We start from the raw sequence: 23,288 nt of genomic DNA on the forward strand, positions 1-23,288 counted from the left end.
GCCCTTTTTGTTACACCATACTACTATAAAACGACATGGATAAAGGGCCTTGAATATCAACCAGAGAAGTTTATATTTTATCCTGAACACAGTTGAGAGTTTTCAAGATTTTTAAATAAAGAAACATCATGAATGTGTGTTTTTGGAAGATGAGTCATGCCAGTTAATATCATCATTCAGGTTTCTGCTCAAAAGCCTCCTCCTCAGAGAGGCCTTTCCCAACCACCCTAAAGATAGCCACCCCACCACTACCTCTCCACACAGCACTTTCCATTCAATTACTCTGCTTTATTTTCTTTATAGCATGTATAAATATCTCATATTAAATTATGTATTTACTATTTTCTTGGGTGCTCATCTTTCTCACTAGAATGTAAGCTCAATGAGGCAAGAATTTTATTATACACATTATTATTTCTACTCCTAGGAACAATGTGTAGCCTCAGGAAGTCCATGAAAAATATTTCTTAAATAAATGAATGAATGGAGTGAGTGGATGGTTAAAGTTATGAAAGATGGTGCCTAGAAGGTAGATATTTGTATCCTAAATATCTAAATGACCTCCAGATTTTTTGTTTTCATAAGAATTTGGTGTGTCACCCAAAAACTTAATCCATATTCACTCAGTAAAAGAACTCTCAACTGGATTAATTAGTTCCATTTCCTATAAAGAATTACCAAAATAGAACTGATATTTCTTATACCAAAATCTAATTCCATCTGTAAACCCATTCCTACAAAAGTATGTGACTATGTATTGAGTCACAGTGAGAATTTTTAGATTGAGCATGTTTCAGAACAGTAATGCTGTAGTAGAATTACTGTATGAAATAAACACCATGTATTTTATCATTTGTCAGAGACTGCTCTGCCGGACACAGCTGGTTTCACTGGGGAGGAGCTCTGTATCATGGACGGAACCTGAGTCAGAACACTGATTCACCAATCTCTGCTGGTACTTCTTGGGTGGACCCCTCAGGTGACCAATCCAAGTTATGCCTACTGTCTTTTTCTAAGTATCCGCTCAAAGAGAATTTCTTCCTTTAAACCACAGATCCACACTGTCATCAACACTTGTTAAACAAGTTTCCTTTTAATTGCTTTCTGCTATTGCACCCAGCCCTTAAAATCCCAAGTATCATTGTGGTTAGTACATTTACCTGAGAACCACTCATCAGGACAAAAGAAGCGCAGAAGTTTTCTTTATCTTTATTACCATCAACAGCCATTATATCAGCACATTATGTATAGGTAAGTGGAGATTTACTTGCCTAAAATTCTGACATAAATAGAATTAACACTGTTTCTCCAATATGACTCCCACCCAAAAGTTGCAGTAAAATAACCAAATTTACGGGGGAGTTTGTAACTTTTCCACAGCATTTTGGATTTCCTGCATGGAGAAAACCCTATTGCATACAAGTATCTGTGTCTGGAATCTGTAGTTTTGTGTAGTGTTTTGGGGAGTGCTTCAGAAAGGTAAGATGCAGCTTAACATCCTGCAAAAAAAAAAAATAATATGAATGTGCGACTGTTGTAAAGTGGAGAGAAGGAAGCAGAGAGAAAATTTTCTTCTCTTATAAATCAAATGTTAAATTGTTACTGGTAGTGATGATGATTACGACTCCCTTGTATTTGTTTAACATCTTGTGCTTTTTAAAATGCCTGTGTGAATATTGTCTTTAATCTCACAGTACCATTTCTTCATAGGTGTTCTCTGTAGAATGAGACATAAAACCATGTATTTTTATCTACAAAATGTTCGTGAACTAGAATAGTATAATTATGTATATATATACATATGTGCTGTTTATCTTTAAAGTAGCTAAGTAGATAAATACGTTCAGTGAACAGTGATCATTAATGCCATTTTAAAAATATACTTTGAGCTCCCAGGGTGCTTTCATCAAAATATATGCAATAGGCAAAATTAAGTGAAACTAATTATAAAATATTTAACACTCAGGGGCTGGCCCCATGGTGTAGTGGTCGGGTTTGCCTGCTTCACTTTGGTGTCCCGGGGTTCCTGGGTTCTATCCTGGGGTGGCCCCACACATCGATTGTCAACCATGCTGTGGTGGCCTCTCATATACAGGATAAATGAGGATTGCCACAGCTATGGGCTCAGGACCAATCTCCCTCTACCCCACCTCCCCCAAAAAAGAATAAAATATTTAATGTTCAGATAACTGTGAAATATAAATGCATATCTTACACAAATATTTCTTTAAAAATGTGCCTCTTGAGTCAATAGTTGAGCCCTTTAAGACACATATATATTTTCACAATATCAGTTTTTATATAAAAGTGTGATTAGAAAAAGCATACTCACTGTGATAGCGTATATACTAAAAACATTTTTTTCTCGAACTAAAGTAAATAATTTATTTTTGTGTCGTTTCTTTATTAAAGATATCATATTATTCCCAACCCTGATGTTTTCATATTAGCCACATCTCTGATCTATCAGTAAAGAGTGGTCATACACATCTAAAAGTGGAGAGGAAATAGCATGATTGTTTCGTTTTGTTTTATTTTGTTTAGAAGATAGTCATCACCACTATGCTTGGTGGATGATATTTTTTTGTTTATAGGGCACCTCCTCCTTCTCCTTTGACGTTTTGACACTTGTATGAAGTCCTAACGTGAAAGATTTCAAAGGATTAAGCCATTGTTTCTAAGCACTCCTAGTTACCTAGGAAACGGTTGAGCCCTAATTGAGTGGTTAGCTTCCGACAGTGGGGCCTTAAACTGATTTCCCAGAGGAGCTTGGAGGCATTTGGAAACATGGTTGATTCTGCGGGTGCATGTGAAGAGATCTTACTCAATCTCGTGGTTGCACATGGGTGCCTGAACGATGAATCGACAAGAGGAAGAAAAGGAACACTAGAAGCGGAAGTCAAGACTTCAAAACCACATTCACCAGTTTCAATTTTTCTCTTAGGGTTAGTTCTATAGGATGGAATGGGAAAGATCTCAGAAGAAAGCTGTATTTTAGATCCTTGCCAAGGTAGCATTGAGGGTTCATGGCCAGGAGTTTTGTTTTTATGGCAACACATAATCGATATTCTGTATCCTCTTCCAGTAATTCCCCTTATGTGATTATTCAGAAAAATTTTCACTGTGGACTACCAGAAATATTAGCTTAATAGCTGAGTAATTATTCTGCCTGGGAAGTCTGTCATTTTTAAGCAGATATTTAACCTATGTTATGATTTGTAAGATCTTTAGGTTATGAGTTAAAGGTAGGTACAACCCAGAGAAGCATCTAGGCTGGTAACAAGCTATAATCAAAATGGAAAGAGAGGATAAGGAATGTAGATATAAAATTCCACCGTGTTTTCAATGAAAGACAGTTGAAAATTAGAAAGTTATTTCAGTGTCTGGATGAATTCTAAGGCATTTTATTTGATCATATTTTAGTATGTTTAGATTTATTCCTGTTCTTACAAGAATACAAATTCCTAAAAGAAATTGCATAGATGAAAGAAAAAAAAATTGCCCAAGTTTATATGAAGTCTTTTTCTGAGGTAAAGTTTTAAAAATAAAACCAGTCAATATAAGAAATGTGTTAACATACCCCCAATTAAGAGATTACTAGGAAAAAAAGCAATTAGTCACAGTTCATGGGAGACAGAAAAGTAAAGAAAGGGTGTAGAGTAGAGATCAGAGAACCAAGCAATGAGCAAAGCAGTTTTGGTGGAGCTGAATGCTTGTGAGATGAGGTAAGTGCTTACCCATCACTGAAAGGTGAACAACATTTTGGAATTTGACAGTTAAGAAACATATGCTGACAATTTTAAGTCTTTTGAGAGATATCAAACAATGAGACTGTGAAATTTAGGGGGTGTATGAAAAAATTGACATAAATTAATTGTAGTTAGGATGGAAACAAATGTTTGCCTTGGAAAGAGAGATATCAATTTTTTCTGCAATATTTTATATAACAAGCACTATAATATACTAATCGAGCTTCGCAGCTTTGTGTGTTCTCTGTTTTTGGATGACTCCTAAGTTTACATCCCAACTATGGTTCCTCAGTTAACTACCAGTCTGATATTTCTAATTGTGTACTGGAAATTTAAATATCTTTCAAACTCAAGATATAAAATATTTACCATTTTTCTCCCCGTTACCTCTTCTAGATTTCATTTTACTCTTCTTTACGTCTTGAGGTAAAATCTTGTGTCACCTTTAACATATTCCCATCCTTTAGCGATATAGCTAATTAGTTACCAAGTTCTGACAAATATTCTACAACAAACTTTCTCAAATTCATCGCTGTCTTTCTTGTCTTGCTACTATCATCAAGGATCCCATCACTCCATTCCCATGGATTACAGTAGCCTCTTTCCTCATTGGCCCTTCCCTTTCATTGTTTCTCCCTCCTTTAAACTATCACCACACAGACTGCTCAAGATTCATCTTAAGCACTACAAGTCCTCAAGTAAGTCATTTCCACAGGATAAAGTCAAAACTCTTCTGATTAGCATTGAACGTTTTCCATAATCTGTATCCTTCTGATCTATCTATCCTCATGATCTAGTTGATCTTGACATCTCTTAGCTTCCTTCATTCACTCCTTCAACAAATATTATCTATAACGTACTAGACACCACACTCTGCCCTGGATATAAAACAACAAATAGCAACATGGTCCTAGACAAAACATGGTCATGACTAAAGACGAAAAGACTGCCATATGAACATAAAAATTACTCTCAATGTAGATCCATAATAGGGTAACTATGGATGACCTCAATGAAGAGGAGATGACAGAGCTGAGAGAGAAAGTTTGAGTGGAAGCTCACTGGGTAGACTTGGCATGGATGTTTTAGGTAGAAGGACCAGAGTGTGCAAGGACATAGAGACACGAAATAATCTGATTGTCCATGGAACTCTGAGTCGTTTGAAATGGCTAGAACATAGCTTAGAAACATAGATTGGGGAGTGAGATGAGCTGTGGAGAGGTTGGCCTAAGACAAAGGCACAGTTTATTTATAGAAACATGAGGAAAAAGCAGTGCAGACTACAGAGGAAGAGAAGCTCACAAATGTGATGATGGGTTGTAAATATCCTGTGCCTTCCATTTTCTCAGTGGACTAGGAGGTTAGGTTATCAGCTAAGATTGAGGATGAGGTAGATGGTGCTGGAGGCTTGAGAAAAAAGGATAAGTATGAAATATTTTTCAAAGAGAGTGAAAAAGCATCAATAGAGAATGGATTAAAAAAAAATCTTGTTCTCGTGAAAGCATCAACCCAATTTATTTTTACCCAATACATCACACACACTGTCCCCAATGCTGCTTCTAATTTGAAAAACTGGTTGATATTCCCTGGACAGAGTAAAATTTATCAATATTTTTCCATGAAGATAGCACATAGTTTAGTGAGAATCTGCATCACCGGGAGTATTAAAGAGCAAACTCTCAGGTCCCTCCAGGAATTCAAATTTACTAGATCTGAGGTAGATACCATAATCTGCATATTTAACAACCGCTCTCAGGTGATTTTGACTAAGGTCATCCTCCAATCACACTTGGAGGTGCCCCAATATTTAAGACAAAAGCTCAATGTCTTTGCATGGCATCAAAGTTTCTTCTTGTTGTTGCCTCTCTCTCAGTCAGGATTCTCCAGAGAAACAAAACCGATAGGGTATCTCTTACTCTTTCTCTTTCTCTCCAGATAGATACAGATATAGCTAGATAGATATAGACATGTAGGCGTATAGATATACATGATATATAACCAATAGAGTCGATTGATCTATCAGTCTCTCTCTCTCTCTCTAGATTGAGAGAAAGATTTTATTTTAAGGAATTGCTTCACACAGTTGTGAGGTTGGCAAGTCTGAAATCCATAGGACAAGCTGGCAGCCTGGAAATTCATGTAGGATTTCTGTTATACTCCTGTGGCAGAATTCCTTCTTCTTCCAGAAGCCTCAGTTTTAGCTGTTAAGGCTTTCAACTGATTGGATGAGGCCCATCCACATTATCAAGGGTAATCTCCTTTACTTAAAGTCAACTGATGATAAATGTTTATCACAGCTACAGAATATCTTCATGGCAAAATGCAGACTAGTGTTTGATCAAGCAATTTTGCACCATAGCCTAGCCAAAGCTGACATAAAATTAACCATCATGCTGTGTAACTTTATCTTTTGGACAATTCATGACTCAGAGTTTGCTGCAAGAAAATTGAGTTGATGGTCAATATTTGAGCACTGCATATTGTTCCCTGTTTTTCTAGACTGTCTTTTCAAGCCTCTTTGTCTGAAAAGTTCCCACAAATCCCTGTTTCAACTTAGGCAGGGGCTCTCAACACATGTTTGTTGTCTAAATGAAACAGTGAAAATATCTAACTTATTGTTGGTTGATCACAGCATGCTTTACTACAAAAGATCTCTTTGAAACCACAGCCATAAAAAAACTGGTAAGAGAGATGGACACTGCTCTGACTCAGTACAGCACTTCATGTTTACGTGTATTCTTTGTACATAATAAGGACACAATAAATAAAAGAGCATCATGATTATACTTTAAAAAATTATGATAGGCTTAGGCATAAAGAACTCCTAAGACATTTCCATTCCCCACTCTTCTCCTCCCTCGCACCTCCCACTGGCAAGTTCTTCACTTACTGATACTCACTCTGTCACTACATGCATGGAAGGGAACCAGATGCTAAGTATAGATAACTTGGTGCCAACCGTAATACTCCTGAAAAGCAATTTTACAGCATAGATCCGAATAGGCTCAACCATAAGCTTTAAGGTAAGCCCACAGGCTTGCTTTCTTCCCCTCCCTCCCTCCCTTCTTCTCTCCCTTCCTCCCCTCCTCTATACCTTTTCTTCCCTTCTTCCTTCCTTCCCACTTTCCTTCTTCAAATTTCTTTTGCTACTACTGTGTCTAAATTGTGAAACTTCTAGGGATGAGCAAGAGGAGAGAAATAAAGATTGGAAACAACTGTGATTTCTCTGATATATCCTTCATATTCATATCCTTTCCTTGCAGACCAGTCACAGCTTCCCGTACATCTTTGCCACTATGGATGATTGCCCTCGTTGTGCTCGGAGTGTTGGCAATCCTGGGAATAACTATTGGTCTCCTGGTTCATTTTCTGGCAGTAGGTTGGTAAAGGATACGTTTTTAAGTGTTTCAGCTTGTTGTAAACTTTATTTCCATTTCTGTAAAAAAGACAATTGCAAACAATGAATTATCTCCCTTTGAAATGGCCATTAATGACCCCAGATCCAAGAAACAAGTCCTGTTAACATTTGCTAAATACTGTATTACAGATATTTTTTTGAATATACACAGGTAAAAGAGTGTATACCATATCGAGATACAAATGCATAGATAGGTAATCGATAGGCCGAAAAAGTACTGTAAACATGGTATACTATTCGTTATTTTATAATTAAAATATTAAACTTATTTTACATGAAGAAGAGAAACCAAAGAATATTGAATTTCAAGTAATTTTTCTTGATAACAAAGATGTTAATTTAAAAAATCCTCTTAACATAGATTTTAAAAAGTTTGAAAACGTGAGAAAAGTTAGACTTATTTTTTAAAAACCAAGTCTTTTAACTTTAGACATGATCTTATTTATATCCTGCTATGAAAGGAAAGAAAATTAGCATACTTGCACTTCTCATTTTTCTCCAACACTTCCCAGTAGTTTGTTAGAAATATTATTCTTTTTACCCTGTCAACATTTATAACACTTTTTTCTGGCTTGTAATTATAATTACTACATTTGTTTAGTTTTGAATATATGTTTATATGTATTTAAATGGAGCATATGCTCACCATCAACTCTTTTTTCATGACTTTGCCATGGATTAAGCTTGGAATTTTTTCCTCCAAAGCTATGTATACTCATAATCTAAAAAGTCAAATTGGCAGAGCTTTTTTATGAAAAAAACAGCTCCTCCTCCACTACCCCTATTTGCCATTTCTCAGAGGCAACCGCTTTCAATTCTTTAACTTGGTTCTTAATATTGCAATATCCTAATTTTTCAGTTGTTGGTATTATCTATGCACTTTCTACTGCATTGATGCAGTCTATTTATTGATGAGCATTTACACTTATTCACACCCTAACTATATGGCTGTGACTAGGGATTTCCTATCAGCAGCATCCTGGGGATTACTTTCAATTGTCTGTTGGATTTAATACCCTAATGCCTGGATTCCATATTTCCTTTTCATTATTTTATTTGCTCAATTGTGGTGGAATGTATACTCCAGGAGCTTTCTGGGAAGTATGCATTTTTTACAACTCAAATGTCTGAAAATGTCTTAATTCTACTCTTAATCTTAATTAATAGTATACACTTCAAGGTTGGAAAAAATTTTCCCTCTGAAGTTTGAGGCTAACGCACTATTGTCTTTTGCTTTCAAATTTTCTGTCAAGAAGTCTGATGACATTTTGAGTCTAGAGCTTTTGAGTGAAATCTTTTCTCCTACTCTCTGAATTTACATACTTCAGTTCCTGAAAATTTTTTTGGAGTATTTCTTTGATGATTTCCTGTACTCTGTATTTCTGGAGCTCTTATAATTTGAATAGTAGGCCTCCTTAATATTACCTCTAATTTTCTTATCTTTTCCTTTCTATTTTCCATCCTTCAGGGCTTTAAAAATGACTTTCTTAGTCATTTCTCAAATTTAGTTTCCAATTCTTCTATTGATTTCTTTATTTCTGCTGTTATATATTTATTGGCTGAAATAGTTCTTTATTATCTGGATATTCTTTTATATAACATCTTGATATTAAATCTTCTCTGAATATAACAATTTGTTTTAATTTTTAGTCTCTCTCCTCCAAGATTGTCTCTGTTTCTTTTGACAGTATTTCATATTAGATACTTTTCTCAAATATATGTTGATCTTTTAGTGTCTGCTAATATTTAAGATTCGGGATTAAAGAGCTAACTGGAAACTCTCTATGAAAGAAGTGTCTGTTGAACAATTGCTTTTGCTATAGACTGTTCTATGTAGGTTGTTTTGCTGAAAGAATCCAAGTTACCAGTATATTTAGGTCTTTTCTCTTGCATTGGTCAGAATTCCCATCTCGGGGAAAAAGCTACCCTTGTTTGGTGTGGATACATTTCTGGCTGCTAGCTTTCTGTAGTCAAGTTGGGAAAAAAAAATCCAACATATAAATTTTGAGTATAGTGCACCTGCCCTCAATTGTGTCTCAGTTTCCCTGACCTAAAAACCTCAGAGATTGGGCAAAAGACTTGGATCTAGCTGTTTCAACCAATCTTGCTACTTTTAATCACACTTCCACCCCTACTTCCAGAAGTTATTGGTGCCATTTAGGGTTCTTTGGTTTAAAATGACAAAAATCTTTGCTTTCTCCACTGTAATACTTTTTGTCCTTTAAATTCACCAAGTCCAATCTGTCTTAGAGTTGTGTTCATCCTGCATCAATTTTTCTTAGAACACAATGGGCCTTTTTAAGCTACTGACTCAAATTCATTTGTTCAGTTCTTTTTTCAGGAATATCAAATATGCATTTGTTGGATCTCCTCTGCCTCTCATGTTGTTCATTCCCTCAGTAATAATTTTATATTGTTTTCCTTTTCCATTTCATTCTTTTTCTTTTGCTCAGGCTTGTCCTCCATGTCACAAAATTTTGAATCTATATCCATTGTTTCCAATGTGGCTTCCATCTGTGATAGTCTTATTTTTCTCTTTCATTTATTTCTTTTTTTTCCTGAGGAAGATTAGCCCTGAGCTAACATCTGTGCCAATCTTCCTCTGTTTTATATGTGGGTCGTTGCCACAGCATGGATGACGAGTGGTGTAAGTCCATGCCTGGGATCCAAACCCATGAACCCAGGCTGCTGAAGCAGAGCATGCTGAACTTTACCACTAGACAATGGGGCTGGTCCCTTCTCTTCCATTTCCTTACTGAATTCTGCAGTTTTTCTTCCTCACTGAATTGTAGTATGTTGTTGAGCTCTTTTTTTCTGTAATATCTTCAAGATAATGGGAACTAATTGTTAAAACTCTTTTTTCCTTTTTTCCTTGATAATTCATCTTCTAATTTTTGTTTACTTTCTGTCCTCCTTTGGCTTTTTTCCCCTTCAGCATCTATATACAACTTCTCTACTGGATCCTTTGTAATTATTATTTACTCTTCTTGATCTGGGCATGATGTTTTCTAACAAATACTATGGGAAGTGAGTCTAGGGGTGGCTCATAGGCTGAAGAAGTTTGCAGCTTAAATTTTCGTTTGTCATCTCAAACATTCTCTTATCCACTCTGTTATTTTCTTCAACACTAGAGCAAATTTACCTTCAGTTTTTAAGACTTAGGAAGCTAGGGTGGCCCTGAGGAAAGCTCCTCAATTTACAGACTCTCTGAAATATGATATAGTGATCCTGACTGCCTTCCTTTCTCCACCTCAGCTTACCTCTAGCAGCTTGCTTCAGCTGGGAGATTAGATCATATATAATAAAAATGGCACACTGGTACGGTTTCACTTTTATTTTTGCTGCTCCCGTTCTGCAGTGTTAAAATAGATCTCTAGAGAAATATTCCTTATGTTTTTTCCAAAACCTGTAGTCTTATTACTTAAATCACAGAATTGTTGAAACTTTTAGAAAAATTTTCGTTCAACTCGTGAGGAGATGTATCTCTGATCTATTTCACTCCTCACCTTAGTGTATATTTCACAGCTTTTGTCATGCTTGTTTCATGGTTTTCAGTTTGGAGTTGTGGCTGTTTTCTTCCATTTCCTTGAAATTGAGACTTCCACCCTTATCTTTTGTTCTTTTTCTGGGCCTAGAGGCAGGAGAATGTAGAAGAAGTGCTTTACTCTGTCAGCTTTAAATAGAAGTGTTCTAATAATTCATTCTTAAACTCTGTTATTGCACCCAGAGCACTCTTAGTACAAACAAACAAAAAATTTTGTGTGTGTTTAAGTTTTAAATTTTCTTTACAGAAATAAGTTAGAAGCAATCAAGTCATGGAAAGTTGTAACACAATTTCCTTCTTTCTGCCCCTATCCATCTTTCTCAATTCATATTGGCATTTGAACCATTTATAGAGATGGGAATGTTAATCGTATGGTGCAAGTATGTCTTATCAATATCCCATCCCTAAGAGGTTACTTTCCTCTCATCAGGTACCAGCAGAGCACAATGGCTGTATTCAGTGAACCTAACATGGTGAGCAATCTCAGTGGCCCATTAAGCTTGCTGCTTAGAATTAAAATAAGAATAGGATACTGAAGAGTTGATTTCCTTGGTCTAGAGTATGGTTTCTTAGTCTTAAATGTCCTAGACATTAAATATTCAGTTTATCCGCTGGCCTTGGGAAAGTGCTCCATACAGTTATAATAAAACTAGTTTGTATCTTGCCAATATATTTATTTACATTGAAGAATGTTCATGGCTGCCTAATTGTTGTAATAGGTAGAAATATTTAGGCATCTAAATGAAGAACTGAAGGATGCGTTGTAAGTACTGAATTATGAAAAAGGAAGTTGAATAGTTTCAAGGTCTACTTTTTGCTACTTACGGTAAAACCTAATAAACTACCATTGCAAAGCCTGGTTTCTATAGTAAAAGATCCATGACATATAGAGAAGCAAACTACAATTAACAATGTTCATTCACAAATTATTGTTTAAACAACTCATTTTCAGCATTTTGTTTAGAGCTTTCTGACTTCTTTTTCCATCACCTCTCTCACTGTAAAATATTTTCACCACATTTTTAATGGCAAGTCATGTTTTATTTTAATTATGGTGTCTGCCTTCTCTGAATTCATATAGAACTTGTAGTTGAACAATTACCTTGATCATTTAATTATATCCTTATTAGTACCTCACAAGTAATAATTTCATCCATATTGAGCCTATCTCTTCCACAAGATGGTCTTCAAAAGCACTGATCATATTGCAAAATAATATTAGCATTTATTTAGTGCTTATTATATGCTAGCCACTGTTATTACATAGTATGTAGCATATTCCTAGGTGCTTAATATTTATGATATATTAGAGGTAAGATATATCATATATCAAATAGTTTAGTATCTATGAAAATTTAGGAAAGCAATGTAATGGATTAGGTATGGGCTTTCGAATCAGACAGATCAAGTTTTGATTCTTGGCTTTTCTTAGTAGCTATATGATATTGGATAAGTTACTGAATACCTCTGAGATTACATTTATCCTGAAAAATGGGTATGCTTCATATGGTTTTTTACAAAGTATCTTCACATGGTAACTATTTTGATTCACAATCTGGCAATTGATTATTCTACACAGAAATCTCATTTCTAGTATATAGGTCTATCTATCTCAATAAAGATGTCACTGTTCTTTCTGACCTTTGTCTGATATATATCTGGTCCATTCTTAGTCTTGTAAACACTTTCCACAGTGCCCTGGTTATCTAGTCAATTGTGCCAGAAAGATTCATAGGGTTTATCAATATTTAATATGAGCACAATACATATTAGTTGGGATTACTATGTAACCTACATCTGGATTTGAAATCCATTTCACTTAAATAATTCTTGGATCATTTCTTTATCTCACAGAAAACACAACCTGTTATTATCAAGGTAGCTTCAAAGTGCTGAACATTCCATATAATAGAAATTATGAAAGGGAGACATCACCAGAAAATAACTATCTTAGCAAAATTCTTGAGACTAAGGTAAATTAGTATTTTCCTATATTTATTTAATTGCTAATTTTCTAAATTGTAAATGTATTATTGGAATTTGACATTTGACTCTATGTTCTCTTTAACAGATGGTTGATGCATTTCAAAGCTCTAACATTTACAGACAATATATCAATGCTCAAGTCATCACACTGGTGTAAGTAACTAACAATAACAATCAGAAAAGAGATCAATACATCATACATACTGAAGTATACCATTATACTTTAAGTTCCTCTGTAAAAAGAGTCTATTGATATGTTACAGTCATTAGCCAATGAGTGACTAATATTCAGCATTATCTTTAGCTGATTAATTGGTCAGTATAAGACCAAAGCAAAGATCAAACTATATAGTTGAGTTCATTAGATCTACGAGAATGTATCAATCCTTAAATTATGGACGACATATCCCTCTGGTTTCTTAAGTTTTTATGTCCAACAAACATTAGATGGTACCTTAGACCAACATTTGATGCTATAAGATTTTTATTAGCAGTAGCATGAATACAGACCCTGTTTCCTCACGTCTTTGTACCTCCAAGTCAGCTAAACACCTTGTAGAACTGCCCTAGAGTTCGTATAGGGTAGAAAAGAGCATATCAACACCAGTGTTTCATGCCAAGGAAATCTTTCTAGTCACAATAACAAAAAGTGAAACAGCCGAGCTGTGTTCCCTGCATGTGGGTTTGGAGTAGCATGGAATAGCAGAGGGAGCCCCAGAATAGGAGTTAGATAGCTTGAGCCCAGCCTTTGCCACTTAGCAGCTCTAGAGCCTGGCTCAAGTCACTATATCACTTTGAGTCTGCCCCTCTATCTGTGAAATATTGATAATAGCACCTACACTGTCTCCCTCATGGATCAAAGAAGATCACGTGTGTGGAAATATTTGCAAATAAACACATTTCAAATGAAAGCAATTATTGCTTTTACCTTAATCAATGCCACCAGACTATGTCTTCCCTTCTTTCCCTGCTCCTGGAACTCTTGGAATTGCAGAATTGATCAAGATCTCAACTAGCATTAACCTTAAGGGCCAACTTTAGTATTGGAAAGAAATGGGAGACTAAAATTGAAGGACCATTTATCGCTCAAAGGTGACCACAACCACCAGAAGTCTCCCGCTTTGTTTTCCCATGCCTGTAACTTCAGGATTCTATAAGAAGCCTGGGCCCATAGGAAGTGATGGAGAGGCTACAGGACAGAGGTTTTGTTTTTGGCACACCCTGCTACAGTAATCAAACTTCTGTGAGCTGAGTACTCCCTAGGAACGATTATTGATTTATATGCCAAAATTTTGGTCATCTGTAAGAGAGACCCAGAGCATAATAATGCCACTTCAAATACTAGCCTTAGGGCTGTTTGACAATTCCTACATGTCCGTTGTTTAGCCTCTTGGGCTGCTCACATTTTCCCAATCCCAACCAAATCTGGAGTGAATACCACAGTCAGGTTAATCTTCCTCGATCATGGGTTTTACTCAACAATTTATCTTTATTGCTACGTCTTGACTGGAATTAAAGGTCCTCTTCCATCTGAGCTCAGTCTCCTAGACACTGTTGTCACTGGCTGACTGATTATAGGGAGACAGAATACATAGCATGGAGAGCCCAGGTTATGGAGTCAATTGACCAAATCTGGATCATAGTTTAGTAGCTGTGTCATTTTGAGCACATTAGGTGATCTCTCAGAGCTTCAATTTTTCCTTGTCTATAAAATGAAGATAATGACACTTATGCTGCAGTGTTGTGGAGACTATGTGTGATAATAAATGTGATAACAAAGTACCTGGAACACAGCAGATGCTCAATAAATGCTAATTAATATTATTGCTACTCAGTTATTCTGGAGTACTATTTCTCCTCTTCTCTACCTGATGAAATTTTTTGCTTGATGATAAAATAGCAATGAGAATACTTTAAGGTTCAGTGTGTATGTCACCATTTCCATGAAAATTTCTCTGATCCTTTAAGTAAAAAATGACATCATTCTTCTGACTATCTGCAATAAGATAACTATCCGATCATTTCTGCCTCATTAATTACAATCATTTGTATACATATTTTATCTTACCTGGAAATCTGGAAATTCCTTGAGGGTAGGAACCATGTGCTAGTCACCCTTGTGTCACCCAACAGCACCTAGCCCAGACACTTGGCTGTAGCAGTTACTCAATAAATAAACTGATGAAAACATTAATAAATGATCCCAGTTCTCATGCAATACTTCTACTCTGTGCCTCAGGTCTTTCTTAGTTTTCAGATTGTAGAACTGCTTGTCCTCTAAACTGAATAGTATAGCTGCATGCACACTGTCACCAAGTAAATGGGCAGATAAATGATCCTGTGATTAACCTAAAGTGAAGGCGCTCTACAAACCCATAAAAAAGCAGAAGGAACCAAGATATGAATGATCAGGGAATGATGAAGGAAATGCTATTTTTTAGCAACATATGAAAACTTTATGTTGTTTCCAGTCCTTATAGCAACAGTGTGACAGCACATATATGGCTGATGTTCAAGTCTCCCAGATCAATGAAGGAAAACACAAGAGGAAGAATTGAAAGCATCTTACGTCAGATGCTGAGGAATCCATCAGGATCCTTGACTACAGATCCTAATTCCCTTAGGGTCGTGGGTAAGCTTCTGTATGAGATGGGAGCAGTGTTACTTTCACCTTTTTTGTCTCTAACACATATCACATGCACCAGGCATAAAGCTGAACCTCAATATATATATTTTTTTCATATACTTTTTTGGTGAGGAAGATTAGCCCCGAGCTAACATCTGCTGCCAATCTTCCTCTTTTTTTTTCGTCCACAAAGCCCCAGTACATCGTCGTATATCCTAGTTGTAGGTCATTCTAGTTCTTCTATGCGGGATGCCACCATAGCATGGCTTGATGAAAGGCATGTAGGTCCACGCCCAGTGTCTGAACTGGCAAACCCTGGGCCACCAAAGCGGAACAAGCGAATTTAACCTCTCGGCCATGGGGCCTGTCCCCTCAGTACATATTTTTTAATGAATAAGTCTGTTTCACATCAGAGAAATAATTTGTATTCTTCATTATTAAAATCATGTTCAAATCATAATAATGCCACACTTTAAAATTGTTTTTGGGGTAAAAAAGTTGCTTCTCATTCTAAAGCAAATAGTAAGACTTTGAACAGTCTTTATAAATGATGGTGTATCTTGCTATTCTTTTTATGATCTCCTTTAACTTTGAAAAGTAGCACACAATCTGTCGTTATAAGGCAGATCACTTTTTTAAAGTTATTTTTGTGCACTGACAGGAATCAGGTTCACTGTGGGTCTTCTTGTTCTTCTAAGGAAAGATACTGGCAATTTTCAACTCTAGATAACATAGAGTACAGTTCCAATTAGAAAAATATAAGTCGCTCATGTGGGACCATGAAGATGTTATTTCCATATTATACATTCACATATAGTAAAACAACAATTAAAATAAACCAAGGTTCTCTCCTTTCCAACAACATTTCATCCTGAGATTCCAAATTCTTTCTGGAGACCTCTGCACTGCTGAACCTTTGATCCTACTCCATTGGCCCCAGGGTCAGTGGAGTAATGCTAGGTATTAAATTTACTATGGGCTTTTTGTTCTATTTCAGAAATCAATAAGGTCAATGCGGAAAAGATTATCAACAACCGTAAGTTCAGAAACTTTTTGATTAAATGTGTGAGATGATCTAAAACACAGCAGTCAAGATTTGTTACTCTTGGCCAGGCACAATTCTAAGTGCTTTACATATAACTCATTTAATGCTCACGGTAATTCTAGAGATAAGTATTATTATTAATCCCATTTTAGAGATGAGGAAACTGAAGCACAAACAAGTGAAACAACTTGCCCAAATTCATCCAGCTTATAAATGGTGGGGCCAGAATTCAAACCAAGGAGCCTGGTTGCAGAGACCATGGACTTAACAGTGACTTTATCTACCTCCCACAGCTTTTGTATTCTCCAAGGCTGAAGTGTCTTGGAGATACTATGCTGGGTATACAGGTGATTCTGCAGATGCTAGTGATTTCTGTGCAGATTACATTCTGTTCTAATAAAGACCTTGTCAGTGCAGGATATTGTCAGATAGAACCATACAAGAATAACTCAGCTCACTGTTGGCTTTGTAATCAAGTAAGCAGTGTCTTCCTATTCTCAGTGGAACAAAATTGACTCTTTCTGACAGGCTGTGGGAGACGAGCAAGGATGTCAGCTACATATGATAGAGTCAAGGGAGGTTCCAGTGCTCAGGAAGGAGAATGGCCATGGCAAGCAAGTGTCAAAAAGAATGGCCAGCACTACTGTGGGGCGTCTTTGATCAGTGAAAGATACCTGGTGACTGCAGCTCACTGCTTTCAAAAGTAAGTTCATCATGTTGCCCAAGGCTAGGGACGCCAATGGCCCTGGAACAGTTCCAGTTTGCATCTGTTATGCCAGTTTAATTATCAGTAGCACTCCCTCTCATTCTTAAAAGTGTCCTGGTTTGGAAGATAAGTCTTTGGTAAGCCAATCTAAGGCTTTCTTATCTAACCAGTAAAATTGGAAGAGTCATTCATTCTTGATACTACATTTTTTTCTTACATGATTCTTGTCTCTCATCACTTTATCCTCCAGACATCCCAAACTACTTGTAATTGCTAAAACACATATCCTGTTTCATACTTCCCTCCCCCTCTGTACATGCTGTCCCTTTCTCCTAGTCTTTTAGGCAAATACGACTCAGCTGTATGGTCTCATCCAAAAGATTACTTTCCTTAAGAAATCTTCCATTCCCTAGAGCAGGCAGATTTAAGTCCTCCTGTTTTGTGGTCCCAGTAAATATATACATAACCATTTAAGCAATTATAACCGCTTGTGTTTATGACCCTCTTTCGTCAGATTTAAATTTCTTGAAGGCGTGGGCAATTTATTTTTATTTCTATATCCCCATTGCTTTACATAGTATACAGTGTAGGGATTCAAATGAGATTTTTAAAATGATTTAAAATATCATATTAAATCACTGCTGATGGACTACAGAGCAAAGAAATATTAGTGTCATGAAAAGAGTATAGTAGATGCAGGCCATATTTCTATTATTTTGAAATAAACGCAAAATACATGGTTTTTGTTTCTTTAGGTCACAAAATCCAAGAAACTATACTGTCAGCTTTGGCACTAGAGTAGTTCCCCCCTACATGCAACACGCTGTTCAAGAAATTATTATTCATGAAGACTACATCCAGGGTGAACATCATGATGATATTGCAGTCATACTGCTCACTGAGAAAGTTCCATTTAAGAATGATGTACATCGAGTTTGTCTTCCTGAAGCCACACAGATTTTTGCACCAGGCGAAGGAGTTGTTGTTACAGGATGGGGAGCACTTTCATATGATGGTAAGTCCAGTGAAAACTTAACATAGTGTGTAAAGTACAAAAACAACCAGAACCATTAGTGATCTACGTAGAGCCAAAGGCATCATTTACCTCCAAATGCCCACTACTCCCAGGCGATTCCTCAGGGAACGGTGCCTATGGGGTTATAATTTTGCAAATTGCCTTGGTTTGGAACATTCCAAAGAGACCAAGTTGGTTGCAGAAACTCCCTAACCTGGAGAACCTAATTGAGAAAGTTCTGGTCCAAAGATGTAAGAAGAGAGATAAGGACATAGAAAAGCAATGTTAGATATTTCAAGTCATTCTTTGAATGTTTCTTTTTCATTGGTTTGTGTGAGGGAACTGAGTGAACTTTTTCATCCTGAAAATAGGCAAGAGTCAAATATTAGCTTTATGCACAGAGGACAAAACAAAGTTTCCATCCTGCTCTGTTTCAGACAAGCTCTTTTGCTGATAACGTTTACTTCATCTAGGTGAATACCCAGTGTTACTGCAGAAAGCGCCTGTGAAGATTATTGATACAAACACTTGCAATGCTAGGGAAGCATATAATGGCTTGGTACAGGACACAATGCTATGTGCTGGGTACATGGAAGGAAATATTGATGCCTGCCAGGTAAGTCTGGACGTTATTTACATTGACCACATAGTACATAGGTAACTGCAATTATTTTATGAAAATCATCAATATGGAGAAAATTCTATGCTTCAATTAATTTGCGCTTTGACAATCCTGTCAAACTCACTCTCGGTTTTGGTACTAAAGTAGTTCTCCTCTACATGCGAAATGTGTTTATAGCGTTTAACAAATACTTATGTTGGACTTAACTCTGAGCCAAGCACTGACTGAAGTCCTTTACAAGTATTAATTCATTTAATCCTTATCACAACCTTGTGATGTAGGTACTACAATTATTATCATTTTATAGATGAGGAAACTGAGGCAGAGGAAGGTAAAGTAATTTACACAAGGTCCACAGCTAGTAAGTGGGAGAGCTGGCCTACAAACCAAGGTAGTCTAGCATCACAGTCCGTATTCGTAACTATATTTCAAGTAAGGATCAGTCTCAGAAATTTTTGAATTACTTCTGGTCCATTTCTCTTACCTTCTTAGCCTCCTCATGGCTAGGGTTCTGGCTGCTTTTCTCAGACATGAAGCTCCGTATTCAAAGTATTTCCATAATATATGTCTCCCAAAAGCTTTCTCATAGATCCAGACCTGGTAACTTATCAGTTCTTGCGTTCAAGGTTCAAGTCAACCCCAACAAGCCCCAGAGAATATATTCTGGCCAGTCTCGGTTGTGGTTGGCGTGCTGCAGGGATTGACACCATGTACCTTCCTGGGGTCTCTGTGAAGATGAATCACAAACTTCATCTGGTTTATCACTTAGTGTAAGTAAAGTATCTGGAAGAAAATTCTCATAATGATAAATATTCTCTGTTTTATTTAGGGTGACTCTGGAGGACCACTAGTTTATCCCAATTCTCGAAATATTTGGTACCTTGTTGGAATAGTGAGCTGGGGAGTCGAATGTGGTCAAATCAATAAGCCCGGCGTTTATATGCGAGTAACCGCCTACCGCAACTGGATTGCCTCCAAGACTGGTATCTAAGAGAAAAGCATGCATCACATAGCAACTGTCTTAGGTCCTTTTTGCCTGTTACTCCCAAGCCTTATTTAACATGCATTTTAAATTAGTGTGTACAATGGCAATTTTGAAAGAATTGTGGTCCTGTGGGAGTATTTATGAACTTTAGTTTTAAGCAGACTCTACGAGACAAAACAAGAAATCTCATGATTAGTCAAGGAAGACCTATGCAAAGAAATTACTCCTGTCAAAAATGGACTAATACTACTTGCTTTCTATTTCATGGACCTACATCATGATTATCTCAGCACAGCATAAAGTTCTTAGTTTTAGTATTCAGATTTTCTGGGATTATGAAAGTATGTCCTTGTCCATTGCAAGTAAGCAGATAGCTCTGCGAGAGACTGCAACTAAAACATTTTGAGGGTTGGGTTGGAACATGCTGTATCTGCCTTCTTGTCATAGCTTTTGTGGAAGAGGTGCGGTTGGGAACTAAGGCTGGTTAGAATTTAGGCACTGACTTAGAGTCTTTTGTTTGTACTGGAGTCTCGATCAACTCTTGCAATCATTGTGAAATAATTACGTCATCCTCAAAACTAGGCAAGACAACACATTTTAGACTTACAGACACCAGGTACACTAATTCTTCAGTGTTGATACAGGTTTCTATGGAAATTCTTTATTTGTAACATCGATAAAAAGATGTAGCTAGGAACCATGAAAATGTGTAGTGTATTTTAATTAAAACAAATTTAAAAGTAGAGTGTCTTTGTTCAATATGAATTTACTTTCTTTCTTTTTGGTTTGTTTGTCTTCTTAAGAGTCTTTTGCAGGTGGCTTTTTCTCTTTCCCTTTTCTGTTATTATTCCTGTGGCTTGGGAGAGAGCTCCAGGGTGGTTAAAAAGCTACCTCAAGGCTGGGGGGAGAGGCTCCAGCAGGCCAGGGGGAGGCAGTGGATGGGTCCCTTAAAGGCCACTGTGCGTGGGAGGCTCCTGGTCATGTTTGAGGATGACGCTGAACTAGACAGGCTTGGGGCTGTCCAGCCTGCGGAGTTTGGTTAGGTGGTTGCCCATCTTCTGGATGAGTTTCAGCTCCAGGTCTAGGAAGTGGTTCTCCAGGAAGCCACAGAGATGAGGGTCCACGCAGGCAGTGCCATGGCATGCCCTGTCTCCCAGGACAAGGTGACTTCCCAGGTATGCAGGCTGCCAGCCACCCCCTCATTTTGGGATGGCTTCTGGACTTCCTGGTCAAGGACTCTGCTGCCATGCTGGTTTTGTGTTTTCAAGGGATGCAGAGAAGTTTACATAATGTTATAAGCCAATGTGACCCCAGTAAAAAATTTTAAAAGAAAAAAAAGAGACACAGGGTGCCTGCAGGCTTCTCCTGGGCCAACTCACAGAAGTGGTACAACCCATCAGGGCCACATCGTCCCATGGGGATGGAGGCACAGAGACAGGTAGGTGAGTGAGGCCAGCGGATGTAGGCTGACCGGGTGTTGACAGCAACCTCCACCTCAGAGGAATAATTCTGGCTGATCTGGGGGCACAGGGTTTGTCAGCGACTTCCAGGAGCCAACCAAACTCACAAAAATGGCATTAGCAGGTCTCAGAAGTGGATGATGGAATGGCCAAGAAGATGATTGTAGAAGCTGCGGCTTAAGGCTGAGGAGGAAGCTGAGGGTAGATGGAGGCTGGAGGGGTCTGGAGGGGAGAACATTTCTGTCCCAACAGAAGACAGGGTAGCATGTTGTGCCTCTAGCTGGCTGTTATGTAGGGGAGAAATATTAATTACTGGCCATATTCTTGGTCTCAGAGTTTGTGGAAGTGAGAATAGGGTTCTGTCTTTATGAACCATATGGTCTTCACAAGTTAAGTGACTTCAGTTTGTAATAGTCATTCTTCAAGAATAGAAGTTTTGATCAGTATTTACTAAAAATTTGACTTAGAGTCTTCACAAGAGTCATTGTACAGTGTTTACATTTTATTTAAACTTCAATTACCTAGATTGAATATATAAGAGAAAATCTTTTACCTATTCAATATTACTCTCCCAGGAAATAGAGATTTTACTCTATCAACTAATAACCATTTTCTATCCATCAAAGATCAGAATAAGTATGTATCATATACAACCATATAATGTAATTGTCCCAAAGTTTCAGAAATTTGGTTTTAAGTGGCATTTTTTAGTTCTTTTCTATTATACATAATCCCGCTTTCTTAAAATGTTTAAAGACCAAAGACTCTTAAAGAAGTCTCAGTTATTAACCACCTTGATATTTAACCCATTTGGTCATAGTTAACATCAAATATTGTCTTATTCATTATGATCGTCATAACAAATGAAACAAAGCTTAACATTTACTGAGTTCTTATTGTATGTAAGGCACAATTCTAATAAATTAACATATATTGCCCCAATTAATCCTTACGTCCTATGAAGTATACCACTATTATCCTGACTTTAAAGATGAAGAAACTGAGACACGAAGAGGTTAACAACCTTGCCCCAAGGATGCAGAACAACATCCATCCTAAATCATTCTGCTGCTTAGTCCATCATGGAAGTCTATGATAAGGAAGTGACTTTGATCAGAGATGTGGACAGTTCACTTTTTTGTTTGTTGATTTTGTTTTGTTTGTTTGTGTGTTTACTTGTTCTGATAAGTCTGAAACTTCTTATAGCTTTGGGTAATATCTAACACTAGTAAGAAGCTCACACTTGGAAATGATACCAGCAGCACTTTCACAAAGGCCATATTTGTAGAGTATTTTATGTCCTTTGCTTGATCCTATATAAAAATGCCCTCGGAATCATTACCTGGTGAATTTGGTTGCCATTGGCCCTCTCTTCACTCACAGCTTTCCACAAAACTCTCCAAATATCTCCTGTCATTTCACCATGCCCTCTAGGCCCTTCGGAACTAGAGGAATTAAGTTAAGCATACAGTGAGAAGGACATAGAAGATGGGAGACAGATCCAAAAAGGAGAAAACTAGTAACGGACCTAAGAATAGATCTCAGATTTCCCAAGCCTTATTAAACTTTAGATGAAAGATATAGGAACAAATATCACATGGTTCATGGCAACATACTAGAAAAAGAACTAATATAAAGTTGACTTAATACCTTAATACCTAAATAAGTTATATAAAACCGAAAGTAACTATACCCTCAATTCAATTTGGCTTGTGAAATTTGCAGTGGTCTCTCCAAATAAAAATAACATTTTCTCTTTTTCTTGTTATATTATCCTATTGCTTCCATTCTTTAAGATTTGCAGAATATATGCAGGGATATCTTCACCATATCAACAGGAAGTGGATTTGAGTTTCATTCACAGAACTCACCGAGTATGATTGCACTCAAACGACTTCCCTTGGTAGAAGAAAATTGATGCTATGTGTAATTATTTTGCAAAATCTCTTTATTTGCTATTGTTAACTTCAAAAGGCTCTTTAGAATAAACCAATTGCATATCCCCTCAGAAGTAATTTCTGAAATTAACATAAAGTAATAATCAAACTTCCTTACTTTGGTAAATAACTCAGTTACATGTTAATTAAGCATTAACCAGAAAAGAGGAATAAGTCAAGGGTTCTCAAAGGATA

At 36.9% G+C, this 23,288-nt stretch overlaps 1 protein-coding gene across 1 annotated transcript; it reads left to right on the forward strand.

The window, feature by feature from the left end:
• Positions 1-1,072: 1,072 nt before the first annotated feature.
• Positions 1,073-20,439, forward strand: LOC106843214 (transmembrane protease serine 11B-like protein). Its single transcript, XM_014860161.3, has 10 exons — positions 1,073-1,251; positions 7,013-7,128; positions 12,566-12,684; positions 12,783-12,850; positions 15,169-15,329; positions 16,321-16,359; positions 16,897-17,071; positions 17,830-18,089; positions 18,563-18,705; positions 19,541-20,439. Exons 1-10 carry the CDS (start codon positions 1,244-1,246, stop codon positions 19,700-19,702), a joined length of 1,251 nt encoding a protein of 416 aa, XP_014715647.1. The 5' UTR covers positions 1,073-1,243; the 3' UTR covers positions 19,703-20,439.
• Positions 20,440-23,288: the final 2,849 nt, after the last annotated feature.

The sequence above is a fragment of the Equus asinus genome, chromosome 3 (assembly GCF_041296235.1).
Source record: "Equus asinus isolate D_3611 breed Donkey chromosome 3, EquAss-T2T_v2, whole genome shotgun sequence".
Lineage (NCBI taxonomy): Eukaryota > Metazoa > Chordata > Mammalia > Perissodactyla > Equidae > Equus > Equus asinus.

Bases quoted from the DNA above. Each gene is read 5' to 3' on its own strand.
- LOC106843214 (XM_014860161.3), top strand. The intron at 7,129-12,565 runs GTTGGTAAAGGA...TTTATCTCACAG, and splicing joins GGTTCATTTTCTGGCAGTAG to AAAACACAACCTGTTATTAT. The intron at 15,330-16,320 runs GTAAGCTTCTGT...GTTCTATTTCAG, and splicing joins TAATTCCCTTAGGGTCGTGG to AAATCAATAAGGTCAATGCG.